The 13,665-nt window shown below is 41.2% G+C and overlaps 1 protein-coding gene and 1 long non-coding RNA gene across 2 annotated transcripts in view; one reads left to right on the top strand and one right to left on the bottom strand.

Annotated features, from left to right (window-relative positions):
* Positions 1-554: 554 nt before the first annotated feature.
* The window catches only part of LOC117958678, a 20,858-nt gene continuing 7,747 nt past the window's right edge, over positions 555-13,665 (bottom strand). Inside the window, exons 2-3 of the long non-coding RNA XR_004659770.1 lie at positions 12,103-12,111; positions 555-567 (exon numbers count right to left, since the gene is read on the bottom strand). This is a non-coding gene — a long non-coding RNA (uncharacterized LOC117958678). The remainder of the gene's footprint in view (positions 568-12,102; positions 12,112-13,665) is intronic.
* LOC117958677 (bryoporin-like) lies at positions 6,026-7,399 on the top strand. Its single transcript, XM_034895231.1, has 3 exons — positions 6,026-6,201; positions 6,318-6,507; positions 6,606-7,399. Exons 2-3 carry the CDS (start codon positions 6,347-6,349, stop codon positions 7,006-7,008), a joined length of 564 nt encoding a protein of 187 aa, XP_034751122.1. The 5' UTR covers positions 6,026-6,201; positions 6,318-6,346; the 3' UTR covers positions 7,009-7,399.

The raw sequence follows: 13,665 nt of genomic DNA, 5'->3' as shown, positions 1-13,665 counted from the left end.
AGGTAGGGAGTGAGTCCTTACCCCAAGTAAAGGAGTTTAAGTACCTTGGGGTCTTGTTTGCGAGTGAGGGGACCATGGAGCATGAGATTGATCGGGGAATCGGAGCAGTGGGTGCAGTATTACATTCTGTTTATTGCACCGTTGTGACAAAAAGGGAGCTGAGCCAGAAGGCAAAGCTCTCGATCTACAGGGCAATTTTCGTTCCTACCCTCACCTATGGTCATGATAATGGTCATTGTGACAGCACATATCCTGTACTTGATATGGAGTCACTGACTGTCTAAACTTTTGAATTTTGTCTTTGAAGAAGGAGGCAAACTCATTGCAGGCCTTGGTAGATTAAGGTTCAGATGCTACTGGTACTGGAGGGTTTGTTAATCTATCAACAGTAGCAAACAAAGCACGTGAATTATTATTATTTCTAGAGATAATATCAGAGAAGAAGGACCGGCTTGCATTCCTCAGTTCCAAATTATAAATGCAAAGTCCCTCTACAGGTGTCATAATAGACCAGGAGTTTTTTTTTTGCCACCTTTGTTCCGCTTTTCGACACTCTTTTTTTCTGTTCTCACCAGTAGGACATTTCTCCATGGAGATCTTTTCTTACAAGAGACAACTTTGACCTTAGTGGGAGCAATGGCATCAATAACATTTGTAATTTTACATTTGAAATGATCTACAAGCTCAGTCACTGAGAGCCCAGAGAGGGCGGGTGTGGAGGAGAAAAGCTGAATAAATGTTTCACTTGTGTTTTCAGTGATATACCGTTTTCTTATTATCTTTGTTTGGACACTTTTGGGTACAGAGAATGTGCCGTTAAAGAAAACACAGGAATGATCAGAGAGAGCAACGTCAGTCACCACAACCTTGGAAATGTTCAGACCCTTGGAGACAATCAAGTCAATAGTGTGCCCCTTATTGTGTGTGGGCTTCGTCACATGCTGAGTCAGTCCATAGTTCTCAAAAACACAACACAGTTTTTTGGTCCCCCTGTCGAATGTTGAAATCACCTGCAATGATTACGCAATCAAAGTTAATGTAGATTATAGACAGCAGTTCAGTGAAGTCATCAATGAAGGTTGCACAATATTTAGGTGGCCTGTAGATATTTAGAAATATCGCTTGAGGGTAAGACCTTAACTGAAAAGCCACATATTCAAAAGAAGCAAAATTTCCAGAACATTGTGGGGCATTGTGCACAACATGAAGCACTTGTCGTTTCATGCAATCTGGTACAACGAACTGGTAGAGCTTGTTGTTCATGTTGTGATCTCTTTTCACTTTAAATAGCATTCCATCGTGCAATGTGAGTTTGTTCCAATGCTTGAGCAACTTGATTCCACTACGAGGCTCCTTTGCATGCTCATGTTTGTTAGGTCTCTTGTGTCTCTGGACATAGTGAACCACTCTACTCACGGTGCTGTCCTGCTCCTGCATAGTTAGAAGGGTGCTTTTAGGCAGAGCAGTGGCACAATCCTCTGTCTCCGGACAAGGAGTGATGCCATCATAGTCCATTAAATCAGACACCTGCACACCAGAGATGGCCTGAACTTTCTCAAGGTTGGTGAAAACACCGAAAAATGACATTTCTTTGGTGAGAGCTTCAAATTGTGAGTCTTCAACCTGGAAAACACCATCTCCAGCTGGTCAAGTGCAAGCTGTTCTATAGGAGCAAAGACCAAAAGATCGTCAAGATAACACAACAAACTGGTAAAGTTCTTGTCCCCATAGATTGACATCATCATTCGCATAAACGTAGCGGGACTGTTTGTGAGGCCTTGGGGCATGCGATTGCATTCGTGGAGTCCGAATGATGATTAGAATGCTGTATACTTTTTGTCTTCCACACGTATTGGCACATTACATAAGCCGGATGTCAGGTCCATAGTGGAGAAGAAAGCATTTCCACCTAGGGCAGCAAGAGTGTCTTACTGGTGCGGTAGAGGATGAGCATCCTTTACTGTCCTGGCGTTGAGCCATCTGAAATCATTACAGATCCTGGGTCGCCATTGTTCTTCCACACAAGTACTAAAGGAGAAGCATACTCACTGGTAGACTTCCTTATTATGCCACGCTCCTCCATGTCATTCAGGGATGTCCGCAGCTTCTCATAGTGACTTGGTCGTATCCTGCGATAAGGTAGACGAAATGGCCATACGGATCCCATGAAAAAATCCTTTGCCGTACCACAATCCATCTTGCTCCTCGATAATATAGACTGATGTGCTGTGATACTGTTGAGGAGTTTGTTCTTCCACTTAAGAGACACTTCACATTTATGTCTAAATTGTTCAATCCCAGGTCTCTCTGAATGTTGGTCAACTCTGCTTCTAACTTAAGAGTTTGCTCTGGGACTGGGCACTCGATTGGACATTACACTGGACACTTTCAACATCTTGGAAATCCTCTACTGCAATGCACGGGGAAACATCAGCGATTTTTGCATTCCTTCTGTTTCACAGGACGATTAGTGGGGTTGACTAGTTTAACTGGGACTAAGCCATTACCAAATAGTGGTGCTATTACTCGGTCAAACAAGAGCTGTTTAGGCCTGGAGTTGGACTGAGTGGGCTCTATGACTACAGTACTACCCACAGACACGATGGCCTTGTTAGGGAGTTTACCCCAAACTAGATATTCACTCTGTGGCTGCAATCTTACACTGCCAGTACGTTTTGGCCGCAATATCACCCTTCCATCTCACTGCGTTAGAAAGCAAGGACAAAAATTGGAAAGACTCATCCATCCCATCTCCGCTCGGAATGGTCATCAACTTCCAGTAGCTGACGGTGGTCCTCAGTAGGGCCAACAGTGATTTGATTGCATTGCTGTCAAGCATCAGCTCTTCTGTTTGGCCTGGCACAACCAAAAAAGGAATCATAATTTTACATCCGTAAACAGAGACTGTGACATGATATATCCCTGTGGGGGTGACTTGGTGACCACCACATCCAACAACGACAACATGATCTACGAAGGTCTTTATCAGGTTAGGATTGGCTCTTAATTAGCTTCAGCTGCTTCGCTTATGGTGCATGCCATAGAGCCGCTGTCAATGAATGCTTTCAGTGTTGGGCCATTTTCAACGGACAAAGAGGTATAGAGCAGGCTGTCAGTCATGAGAACGTGCTGTAAGCATTGAAAACTAACAGTCTTGTCAGAAGGGGCAATGCTTTTATGTACCTCATAAACAGACTCTTAATCTTCAGTATCACAAATGGGAGGATGACTAATTAGATCTTTACTGCCCACCCCCTCGCGCAGATCTGTTAGTTTCCCTGATGAGATGGAGGTAAATTAACCCGTGACGCAGGACAGTTGCGTCGGGAATGGCTGGGTGACAGGCACTGAAAACAGAGGCGATGCTCACGACAGTGGACTAAAGCAGAGTGTGCTCCATTGTTACACATAGCACAGGGTAAGGCGTCTAAGCCTTCAATTCTTGGGGGTCTGGAATTGCGTCAACCTGAGTTAGGGTGTTGAATTACGCATCAAAACTTTCTCCAGCATGTCAATTACTTTCTCTAGATTAGCCTGGTCCAAAGATCCACATTTCTGTGATCCAGAGTCATGGCAAGCGACAGAAGCTGCATTAACATCAACCTTGCAAACATTTAATTTATCAGTCCTGCCACGACACGTTGAGCTAGCAGGTTTGAAGCTAGACTCTGACTTCTGTTTAACACAGCTTGCACTTCAAGGTCAAGGCTAAATCTTTACTGGGACAATGGCGGATGAACACTTGGTCAATCTCTGTTCCTGGGTTGTCAAACCATTTGCCTTGCTCTCTTAGATATTAGGAGGCTACATCTGCTGCTTTGTTTAGCCTCAACCAGTAATCGTAAGGCTCTTCTATCTCAGTAGGCTAAGTGGTGTAAAAGTCAGAGAGGGGAACTGGTGAGTACTGACTGCAAATGAAATGCTTACGTAGCAGACTGTAAATAGCATTGGGGCTGATTTGGATGTCAGACTCACTGTTCCGAATCCAAAATTTGACCGCGTCTTTTGCTCGGCCCCGCAGGTGAACAAGCATCTCCTTAACATGTTAGTCAGCATTCATGTTTCCCTTCTTAACAAAAGCCCTCATCAGGTCTTCCCATTCCTCAATGTCAACTGAGTCAGATGCATCCCCTCTGAAGGAAGGAGGTTCTTTGACGTTTCTGTGTGTGACCAAATGAGTCTGGGACATGTTCACAGCATTGGAAGGTCGATTCAGCGTGTCCCTGCCAGTATGCAGGTTGCTGTGTGTGTGTCTGACCCCAGCCTAGATTGGTTAAGGCGAGATATAATCCTGTCGGCTATTTGTTCTCCAATCATTTGAGCAATTGAGCCAACTCAATCTAACAGGTCAAGGGCAACAAGGTCAGTGTGTGGTGTTGAAATAGTCATTGGTTGCCTATGTGGGTTACGTACATCAGTAATGTCAGGGGGACCAGTCGAAAAGTCAACCCTATTTACTCCTAATGCCACGTTACGGCCAATAACAGGACTACCCAGAAAAGTAAGCAGGTATCTGCAGAACATCCTTCCCCCTACCAACAGAAGCTTGGGTACAAGCTGGCAAATCAAGTGTAGTACTGCTCATTATGACTACACTCTAAAACAACAGCAGAAAAAAACTGACCCCAAATAAAAACTAAACCAGAGCAGAGCTAGAGTCTTTTCCAACGTGTAAAGGATAACGCTGAGAGATGTCCATCAGGAGACCACAGTCCACAATGTACAAACAAAGCCACCGAGGTCCATTGACGACAAGCAGACGTCCACTCACTTAATGGCACAGTCACGGCACCAATGTGATGGTCCTCTACGGATCTCGCTGTCTTGTGTGTGAGAAGCCGCGTCTGCACATATGGAAACCAGACCAATCAGGGCGAGCACGTTGACAATCTTGGATACAGACACTAGCAGCCCACAGCAATTATCAGAAGTTTTGCTTCTTTTTATTTACTTGACTGTGACTGTATAGTGGAATTGTTATTTTTAACAGAAGTATGAAAAGGAATGGTTTACAATGCTAATTCACAGTCAAATGTAAAAGAAATGAAATAAAAAATCCTATACGGCATTTCTATTGTGTGCGAATACAGTATATTAAACAGTAGGCTACAGTGTCTTCAACACCAGAATACAGCTCCTGCATTAACAAACTAGCAACATTCAGCGCTAAAATTCAACACAAAAATAACTCGGTAAAATTAAACATTCTGTGGTACGCTTTAAAACGTTTTGGCTTGCATTGTCTCTGCAGCATTTAACGTGCAACTCACCACAGCAGTTATCAGAAGTTCTGCTGTAGATTACCCAGAATTTGTTAATTTTACCACTGCAGCGCAATGTACAGGTGATGCCAGCAGACAGCGCTGTTCCCCTTTATGCAGGAATTTAACTAAACCTATTTACAACCCATAACACATGCTTAAAATGTCATTATATTATAGAAACTGTAATATGTAATAACTGTAGTAGAGCAGATGATGCATTTGATGCATTACTAGGGTGATTTCCACTGTAACATTTATTGACTTGTTGGCTTTATAAGATTGTGTGAACTTTCTTATGCATGGCTTTCAACATCCCTTTGGGTTAAAATCTCAAGCATTTAATAAATCTGCAAAATCAGTCTTTGTCACAGTGTGGCTTCTGAAATGTGCTGAGACTGGGCTGGGTTGCACCCTTAAATGCATTTTAGTTATCAACGGTCTGGATTGGAGTTTTCTGTGTGCTGGGTTTTTCTTCTGTCATGTTCATGGTTTTTGGATAGACCTTTGTTACCAGCCTGTTTTTGGACTCTTGTCTGTAAGTTATTGACAGACTGGTTACTTATAGACTTGAAATGGGGGATGGTCCTAAATGACCTTAAGAGAAAAAGGAATATGTTAAAACCTACACAGGCTGCCAGGTACTCCAAAGCTCTAATCCCACAGGCCCCCTGGTGATCGATAAGCTCAAGTGTAAAACCAAATTGTTACAGTTTTGCTGGGACAGGTTCCTTTTTGTGAAAAGGCTGACACATTGAATATATTTGCTGAATAACATGCTTTTTTACTTTCATTCAGACTGTCATAAGACTAAGAAGGGGCTTTTCTTAGGAAGGAGGGACCTACACAATAAGATGCAGCCCACAGCTATTCTCTTAGCCTTTATAAGGAGAAGACCTAAAATCCTGACATCCTGGGCCAGCAGAAACATTCATTAAAGGTAAGCATAGCGTTAGGTACCAGTTTCTCTTGAACATGAACATTTTTTTCACCCAATAGCAGAAACTTTTATGAACACAAATGAAGGGTTTGTTTTGTGTCTTCCTGTCTGAACAGGTCGTCTTGTTGCACGCCACACAGCCATCATGTCTGATTTAGAACAGACTGCAGCCCATGAGGAGACAGCATCTACTGATACTGATGCAGTGGTTTCAGTTGGCAAGGACACCATTGGATGCGGTACCTGGCGTCAGTGTTACATTACCATTATAAATTTTGGCTTTGAGAACACCCTCCTTAACCCCTGGTAAATGCAATTTACTATTTTATTTGTTTGTCCATTTCATTTAAATATGTTATAAATTAATACACACAACTCTTTAATATTTATTCCGGGGTTTCTAGTCAATACACACAGAGTGGTGGCTGCACTCAACATCCATCACTGCAGATTGGCCCGCATTCATCTGGCAGTGCACTGTTCACCAAGACTCCCCACGCTGCTAGAGGATCTGTCGGCATCCTGACTTACGACCTCCAGGACTCCGCTCTCAAAATAGCTGTCTTGTTCTCGGTGCCCTACGACTATAACCTGTACTCTAACGTGTATGCAGTGGGGATCTTTGACAAGAGCCAAGAATGTAATTATGATCTTTATTATAAGATGTTATATGATCCACCAACCACCTTTGTCCGAGGTGAAGCTAAGGGCCCCAGTCTCACTTATAAGGGGGATGGAGTCACCATCGTGGCAACAATGACAGACCTTTGTGAAGCTGTCATAAACGTGGAAGTGAAAGAAAACTGAAATAAGAGAGTTGGGAAGAATTTGTTTCTCCTAGAGCCTATTCTGCTTGTTTTTTTTGCTGAAATAATGAGTAATTCTGTGTCTATGGCTAATACATAGTCAATGTTAATGTATGGTAACTTTGCTTTATTTCCCAAGCATTGAGAATTAAAAATACATGCTTAGGATGTCTGTATTGCTTTATAATATAACACAATCCACTGCTTTTGTGTTACAGAAACTGTAATATGTAATAACTGTAGTAGAGCACATGATGCGTTTGATGCATTACTACTGTGATTTCACATGTAACGTTTATTGACTTGTGGGCTTTATAAGATTGTGTGAACTTTCTTATGCATGGCTTTCAACATCCCTTCTGTTCAAATCTCAAGCATTTAATAAATCTGCTAAATCAGTCTTTGTCACAGTGTGGCTGTATGTCTTCTGAAATCCATCCTTAAATGCATTTTAGTTATCAACGGTCTGGTTTGGAGTTTTCTGTTTGCTGTTTTTTTTTTCTTTCATGGTTCATGGTTTTTGGATAGACCAATGTTGCCAGCCTGTTTTTTTTTTACTCTTGTTTGTAAGTTATTGACAGACTGGTTACTTATAGACTTGAAATGGCGACACAGCCAGCTACCCTCACTCTGTCCAAGGTTATAAAATCACCTTAAAGCTCGCTTATTAGCATGTTAAATCTAGAGTGTAAAATAAAAAAATAAAAAAATAATTCCTTTCCTGCTAGTCTCAGTTGGGAGGAGGCCTCGGGGAAGACCCAGGACTAGGTGCAGGGATTATATCTCCAACCTGGCCTGGGAACGCCTCAGGATCCCCCAGTCGGAGCTGGTTGATGTGGCTCGTAAAAGGGAAGTTTTGGGTCCCCTGCTGGAGCTGCTGCTGTTTTTTTGGACTCTTGTCTGTAAGTTATTGACAAACTTATAGACTTGAAATGGGGACACAGCCAGTTTCCCAAGCTAGTGTACCTGATGTTTAAAGCAAAGGCTACTTTCCCCCTATAATTGGACTCTCATTGGATCTTCTTCATGACATATCATCATGACATTTAAAGGAATTATCCTACTTTAGTTACCCATTTGCTGATTAAAGAGATACTAATGACTTGATACCCTGAACATTCAAATGATTATCTTCCAAAAAGAGGGAACAGGTCCCTAAAATATTCTTAGTCCAGCTTTTAGAAAGAAACATTAGGTGGGAATGGGCATTATGAACAAAGGGTTTTGCTGGGATAGTGCTTTTCACAAACTCAAAGCCGGTTAATTATTAAAGTTCATTCCCTAAGTGATCCAAGTCTCTTTTCACCTTTCACAAAGTCATGCCAGAATTTGTAATAATTAATAAACCCTTATTATAGTGTTAGTGTTAACAATGTTTGTCTACTCTAGTGTGTACATGCTAGTAATATGCAAAGCTAATAATATGTGACTTCACTTACCGAGAGATAGGGACTAAGCTAATTCTTAAAAAGCAGAGCAACAGAAAGAGAAGCAAAAGGTTCAGTTCCTCCGTGAAACCTTCATCTATGGTGTAAACAAAGAAAGCTGTTAATTAAAGAAATGAAAAGGAAGAGAGGAGGGTTTCAGACTGAGAACGGAGTCCGCTGTCTACTGAAGGAACGAAAATGTGACCTTTGACCTTGTTCATGTCTGGCCAGAGTCTGTCTGACTCCATTCACAGAATTTGTTTAGTTGAGTTATAACAAAGCGTTGCCCAGTGCCTCAATAACAAAGAAATGATATTTCCATATATTAAAAACGTTATTTAACCAAAAATAAAAACATTTAAAAGGTCTAAAATACTGTCTGAATGACTTGCCCCTGAAGGCAAAAAGTACACATCTTATTTGCTTCCGTATAAGTGTTTTGTTTAAAAGCGCTTAAATATAAAAAGTGCCACACAATGAATAACATTAAATAATTCAAAATACATCATAGTATAAAAACCACTGTTGGTAAAATGCATAAAACCAATGTACAGTGTATTATCATGTTAAAATCTGGAGGCAAGGATTCCTGGTGTAATAACAATAATAAATATCAACAATACATTACAAAGTTCAATTAAATTATTAAAATATAGATACAGGAGGATAAAATTCACAAAGGATGATGCACTGAGCATCTCTCTCCTCCTCCTTCTCTTCATCTGTATGCAACCTCATTCCATTAATGCATGTTACTAACTCGACTTCTTCCCTTTCCTGGAGTCTTGTGCTCTCTCGCCCCTCTCCTCTCTCCTCCTATCGCTTCCTGCAGGTGTTCCTGGCTCTGGAACTGTGGAGCCTGGATCTGTGGAGTCGGGATCTGTGGAGTCGGCATCTGTGGAGTTGGGATCTATGGAGTCTGGATCTGTGGAGTCTGGATCTGTGGAGTCTGGATCTGTGGAGTCGGGATCTATGGAGTCGGGATCTTTGGAGTCTGAATCTGTGGAGTCTGGAGCTGTGGAGTCTGGATCTGTGGTTGGAGTCATCTGCTTCCTCCTTTTCCTTGCCTCTGTTGCCTATTGCTTGCTCTTGATGAATTGTTGGGTTTCTGTAAATAACATCCGAGTGTACGGTCTAGACCTGCTCTTTATGAAAAGTGCAATGGGATAACCCTTGTTGTGATTTAGTGCTATATAAATAAAATTGAATTGAATTGAAAAAAGTACCACCTTCAAATAATTTTGTTTAAAAACTTAAAAATATATTCACGTGTTAGGTAGGACCACTCTGCAAGTTTTTTTTATATTTTGAACGTAACGCTTATTTCGATGGGCAATTTTTTGTGACAAAAAAAACACAATTAACTGAAAATGGGTCATATTTGACCCAAGGACAACATGAGGGTTAAATAAAGTGCATTTCTTGTGACCCTCCCACGTAAAATGTATGGCAGGCCACGCACGTAATTGCATAAAACCAGGTTGATCGTGGTGTGATGCATGACCTGGGGGTTAAAAATGTGGGGGAAGACATATAAAACCAATATCCGACCCTCAAAGCGCCCCCCCTAGGGTTGATGTTTTTGTTGAGGTTAGTGTAGACTAAGATATAAAATATATTTGAGACTTTTGTTCCTGTAGACGGAGATCATACGGCAGTCTCTCAGCATGCCCAAAAAAGGGACCAACACTGAAAAAAGGGCCAAGAGTTTTGAAAAAACGGACAAAAATGTACAAAAAGATTAAAAAAAACATTGATAAAAAGCATCAACAAACACAAGGGCTATTATAACTGTTAGAAGTGTCTTATGGTTTGAAGGTTTCACTTTATCACAGAAAAAGATAAACTGACATGTGTGAGGACAAGAAGTCAGAGGTCCTGTTTGGGATAGAGGTGGATAACTCAGATGTTTGGGGTGTAATCAGCTTTTCGCTTTCCATTTGTCCTTTTCTCATCATTGTTTTAACATCCACCTCAGGGATTGGGTTTCACACAGGACCCTGCAGCTAACTGCTCTGGCTCCCTCTGCTGTTTGTATGATGTAATGGCTTCTGTGGGTGAGAGAGACAAGAGTATATGGAATGTTGTTACTACAAGGTAGAGCAACATTGGTTATTTTATTGCTGTGTGCAATGTGATATGTGTCAGGCAGCGAATGGGATGGGGCGGAGGAGGCGGGGGGTAGGCAAGAGACCCAGATCGAGCCAATCCAGGGATTGAGTGTATTGTCAATTCTGATTGATTGGCTTTTATGTCTTCCTCTCACAGTTATGCTCACGGCGGACAACACTTATGGCCATCTCGAAGATCATACCTTATTGGCTGTCAAACTTCCTGGCTCGAACCGGCCTATTAGATCGCATATCTTCAGTTAATGCATCTTCAGCCTAGCAGCAACCAGCCATTCTAAAATAATATCCGGCGTCACAAAGAACAAGGACCTGCAGGCACTGTCTGTCCACCTGTTCTATGGTGATGGACCTACACACTTACGTGCATCACAGATCACACACATGCTGTAAATCCCACAAAATGTTGTGTTTTGGATAACTTTAGGTGTCCCTCCTAAAGAGCCCAGCTTTCTATTTAAGCTCTCCTTCTTCACCACTACCAGCATATTGTGTACTACCCATGGGGGGGTGCCAGGGAGTTTGCCTTTCACATCATCCTTGTCATTCTTTGACAGTTTTCCTGTGAATGAATAATGTATCGTAAATAAATAAATGTTCTTCCTTAAAATGCAGGGGGCATAAGTATACACCCCCATAACTTAAATTCCCATAGAAGCAGGCACATTTTTATTATTAAAAGCCAGTTATTTTAATGGATCAGCATACTATGCATCCTGATAGAGTTCCCTTTAACTTTGGAATTAAAATACCCAACGCCAACAGCTCCTGTAGCAGTGAAGAGAACCTTGCTGAACAGTGCATATCCAGATGGAGACAGGTCATTCTGCGTTAGCAGAGCTTTCTCACAGACACTCTGCATGTACACACTACAGTAGACAAGATTCAATTCAATTTTCAATTCAATTTTATTTATAGTGTCAATTCATAACAAGAGTTATCTCAAGACACTATACAGATAGACCACATTCCAGAATTTACAAGGACCCAACAGTTCTAGTAGTTTCCTCCAGAGCAAGCAACCGTGCGATATAAGATATTGATAACACTTTATAATAAGGGGTAAATTAATTATTACAAAATCTTGTATGACTTTATGAAAAGTGAAAAGAGGTTTGGCTCACTTAGGGAATGAACTTTAATAATTAAGTGGCTTTGAGTTCGTGAAAAGCACTATATAAATTCAATTCTTATTCACTTTTGCTGATACAACCAACTCAACTATCTCTTTCAGGTCCATCATCCTTCATTCTGTGGCACAATATTAGCAATAATTAATCAGTTATTGCAGCAAAACCCATTGCTCATAATGCCCATTCTTACCTAATGTTTCTTTCTAAAAAGCTGGACTGAGAATTTTTAAGGGACCTGTTCACTCTGTATGGAAGATAATCATTTGAATGTTCAGGGTATCAAGTCATTACTATCTATTTGAGATCAGCAAATAGGTAACTGAAATGGGATAATTCCTTCAAATATGTCATGAAAAAGATCCGACGAGAGCCCAATTATAGTAAGAAAGTAGCTGTTGCTCTAAACGTCAGGAAACTGGCTGTGTTCCCATTTCAAGTCTATAAGTAACCAGTCGGTCAATAACTTACAGGCAAGAGTCCAAAAAAACAGGCTGGCAAAAAAGGTCTATCCAAAAACCATAAACATGAAAGAAGAAAAACCCAGTAAAAAGATAACCCCAAATCAGACCGTTGATAACTAAAAATCATTTAAGGGTGCAACCCAGCCCAGTCTCAGCACATTTCAGAAGACATACAGCCACGCTGTAACAAAGACGGATTTTGCAGTTTTATTAAATGCTTTAGATTTGAACAGAAGGGATGTTGAAAGCCATGCAAAAGACAGTTCACATAATCTTATAAAGCCCACAAGTCAATAAATGTTACAGTAGTAAAGCATCAAATGCAGCATCTGCTCTACTACAGTTATTACTTATAACAGTTTCTATAACACAAAAGCAGTGGATTGTTTTCTATTATAAAGCAATATAGACATACTTAGCATGTATTTCTAATTCTTAATGCTTGGGAAATAAAAAAAGCAAAGTTACATACATTAACATTAACTATGTATTAGCCATCGACACAGAATGACTCATCATTTCAGCAACAAAAACAAGAAGAACAGGCTGCAGGAGAAACTGCTTTCTTCCCAACTCTCTTATTTTTGTTGTCTTTCACTTCCACGTTTATGACAGCTTGACTAAGGTCTGTCATTGTTGCCACAATGGTGACTCCATCCCCTTCATAAGTGAGACTGGGGACCTTAGCTTCACCTCGGACAAAGGTGGTTTGTGGATTGTATAACATCTTATAATAAAGATCATAATTACATTTTTGGCTCTTTTCAAAGATCCCCACTGCATACACGTTAGAGTACAGGTTATAGTCGTAGGGCACCGAGAACATGACAGCTATTTTAAGAGCGGAGTCCTGGAGGTCGTAAGTCAGGATGCCGACAGATCCTCTAGCAGCGTGGGGAGTCTTGGAGAACAGTGCACTGCCAATTGACTGCGGGCCAATCTGCAGTGATGGATGTTGAGTGCAGCTACCACTCTGTGTGTAATGACTGGAAACCACGGAATAAATATTAAAGAATTTTATGTAGTTTTGGAAAACATATTTAAACGAAAAGGACAAACAAATATAATAGTAAATTGCATTTACCAGGGATTAATGAGGGTTTTCTCTGAACTGAAATTTATAATGTTAATGTTACACTGACGCCAGGTACCCATGATGGCTGTGTGGCGTGCAACAAGACGACCTGTTCAGACAGGAAGACACAAAACAAACCCTTCATTGGTGTTCATAAACATTTCTGCTATTGGATGGAAAAAATGTTCACGTTCAACTCTGGTACATAAAGCTATGCATACCTTGAATGAATGCTTCTGAAGGATGGCTCAGTCCGTCAGGATATGATGTCCTCTCCTCTCCTTAGTCTAAGGGAATAGCTGTGGTCTGCGTCTCATTGTGTAGGTCCCTCTTTCCAAAGAAAACCCCCTTCTTAGTCTAATCCATCCATCCATCTTCGACCGCTTATCCGGTATCGGGTCGCGGGGGCAGCAGCTCCAGCAGGGGACCCCAA

Source organism: Etheostoma cragini, chromosome 15 (assembly GCF_013103735.1).
Source record: "Etheostoma cragini isolate CJK2018 chromosome 15, CSU_Ecrag_1.0, whole genome shotgun sequence".
Taxonomy (NCBI): domain Eukaryota; kingdom Metazoa; phylum Chordata; class Actinopteri; order Perciformes; family Percidae; genus Etheostoma; species Etheostoma cragini.
Note: the sequence above shows the minus strand (reverse complement) of the source record. Positions and strands in the feature narration are given on the sequence as shown.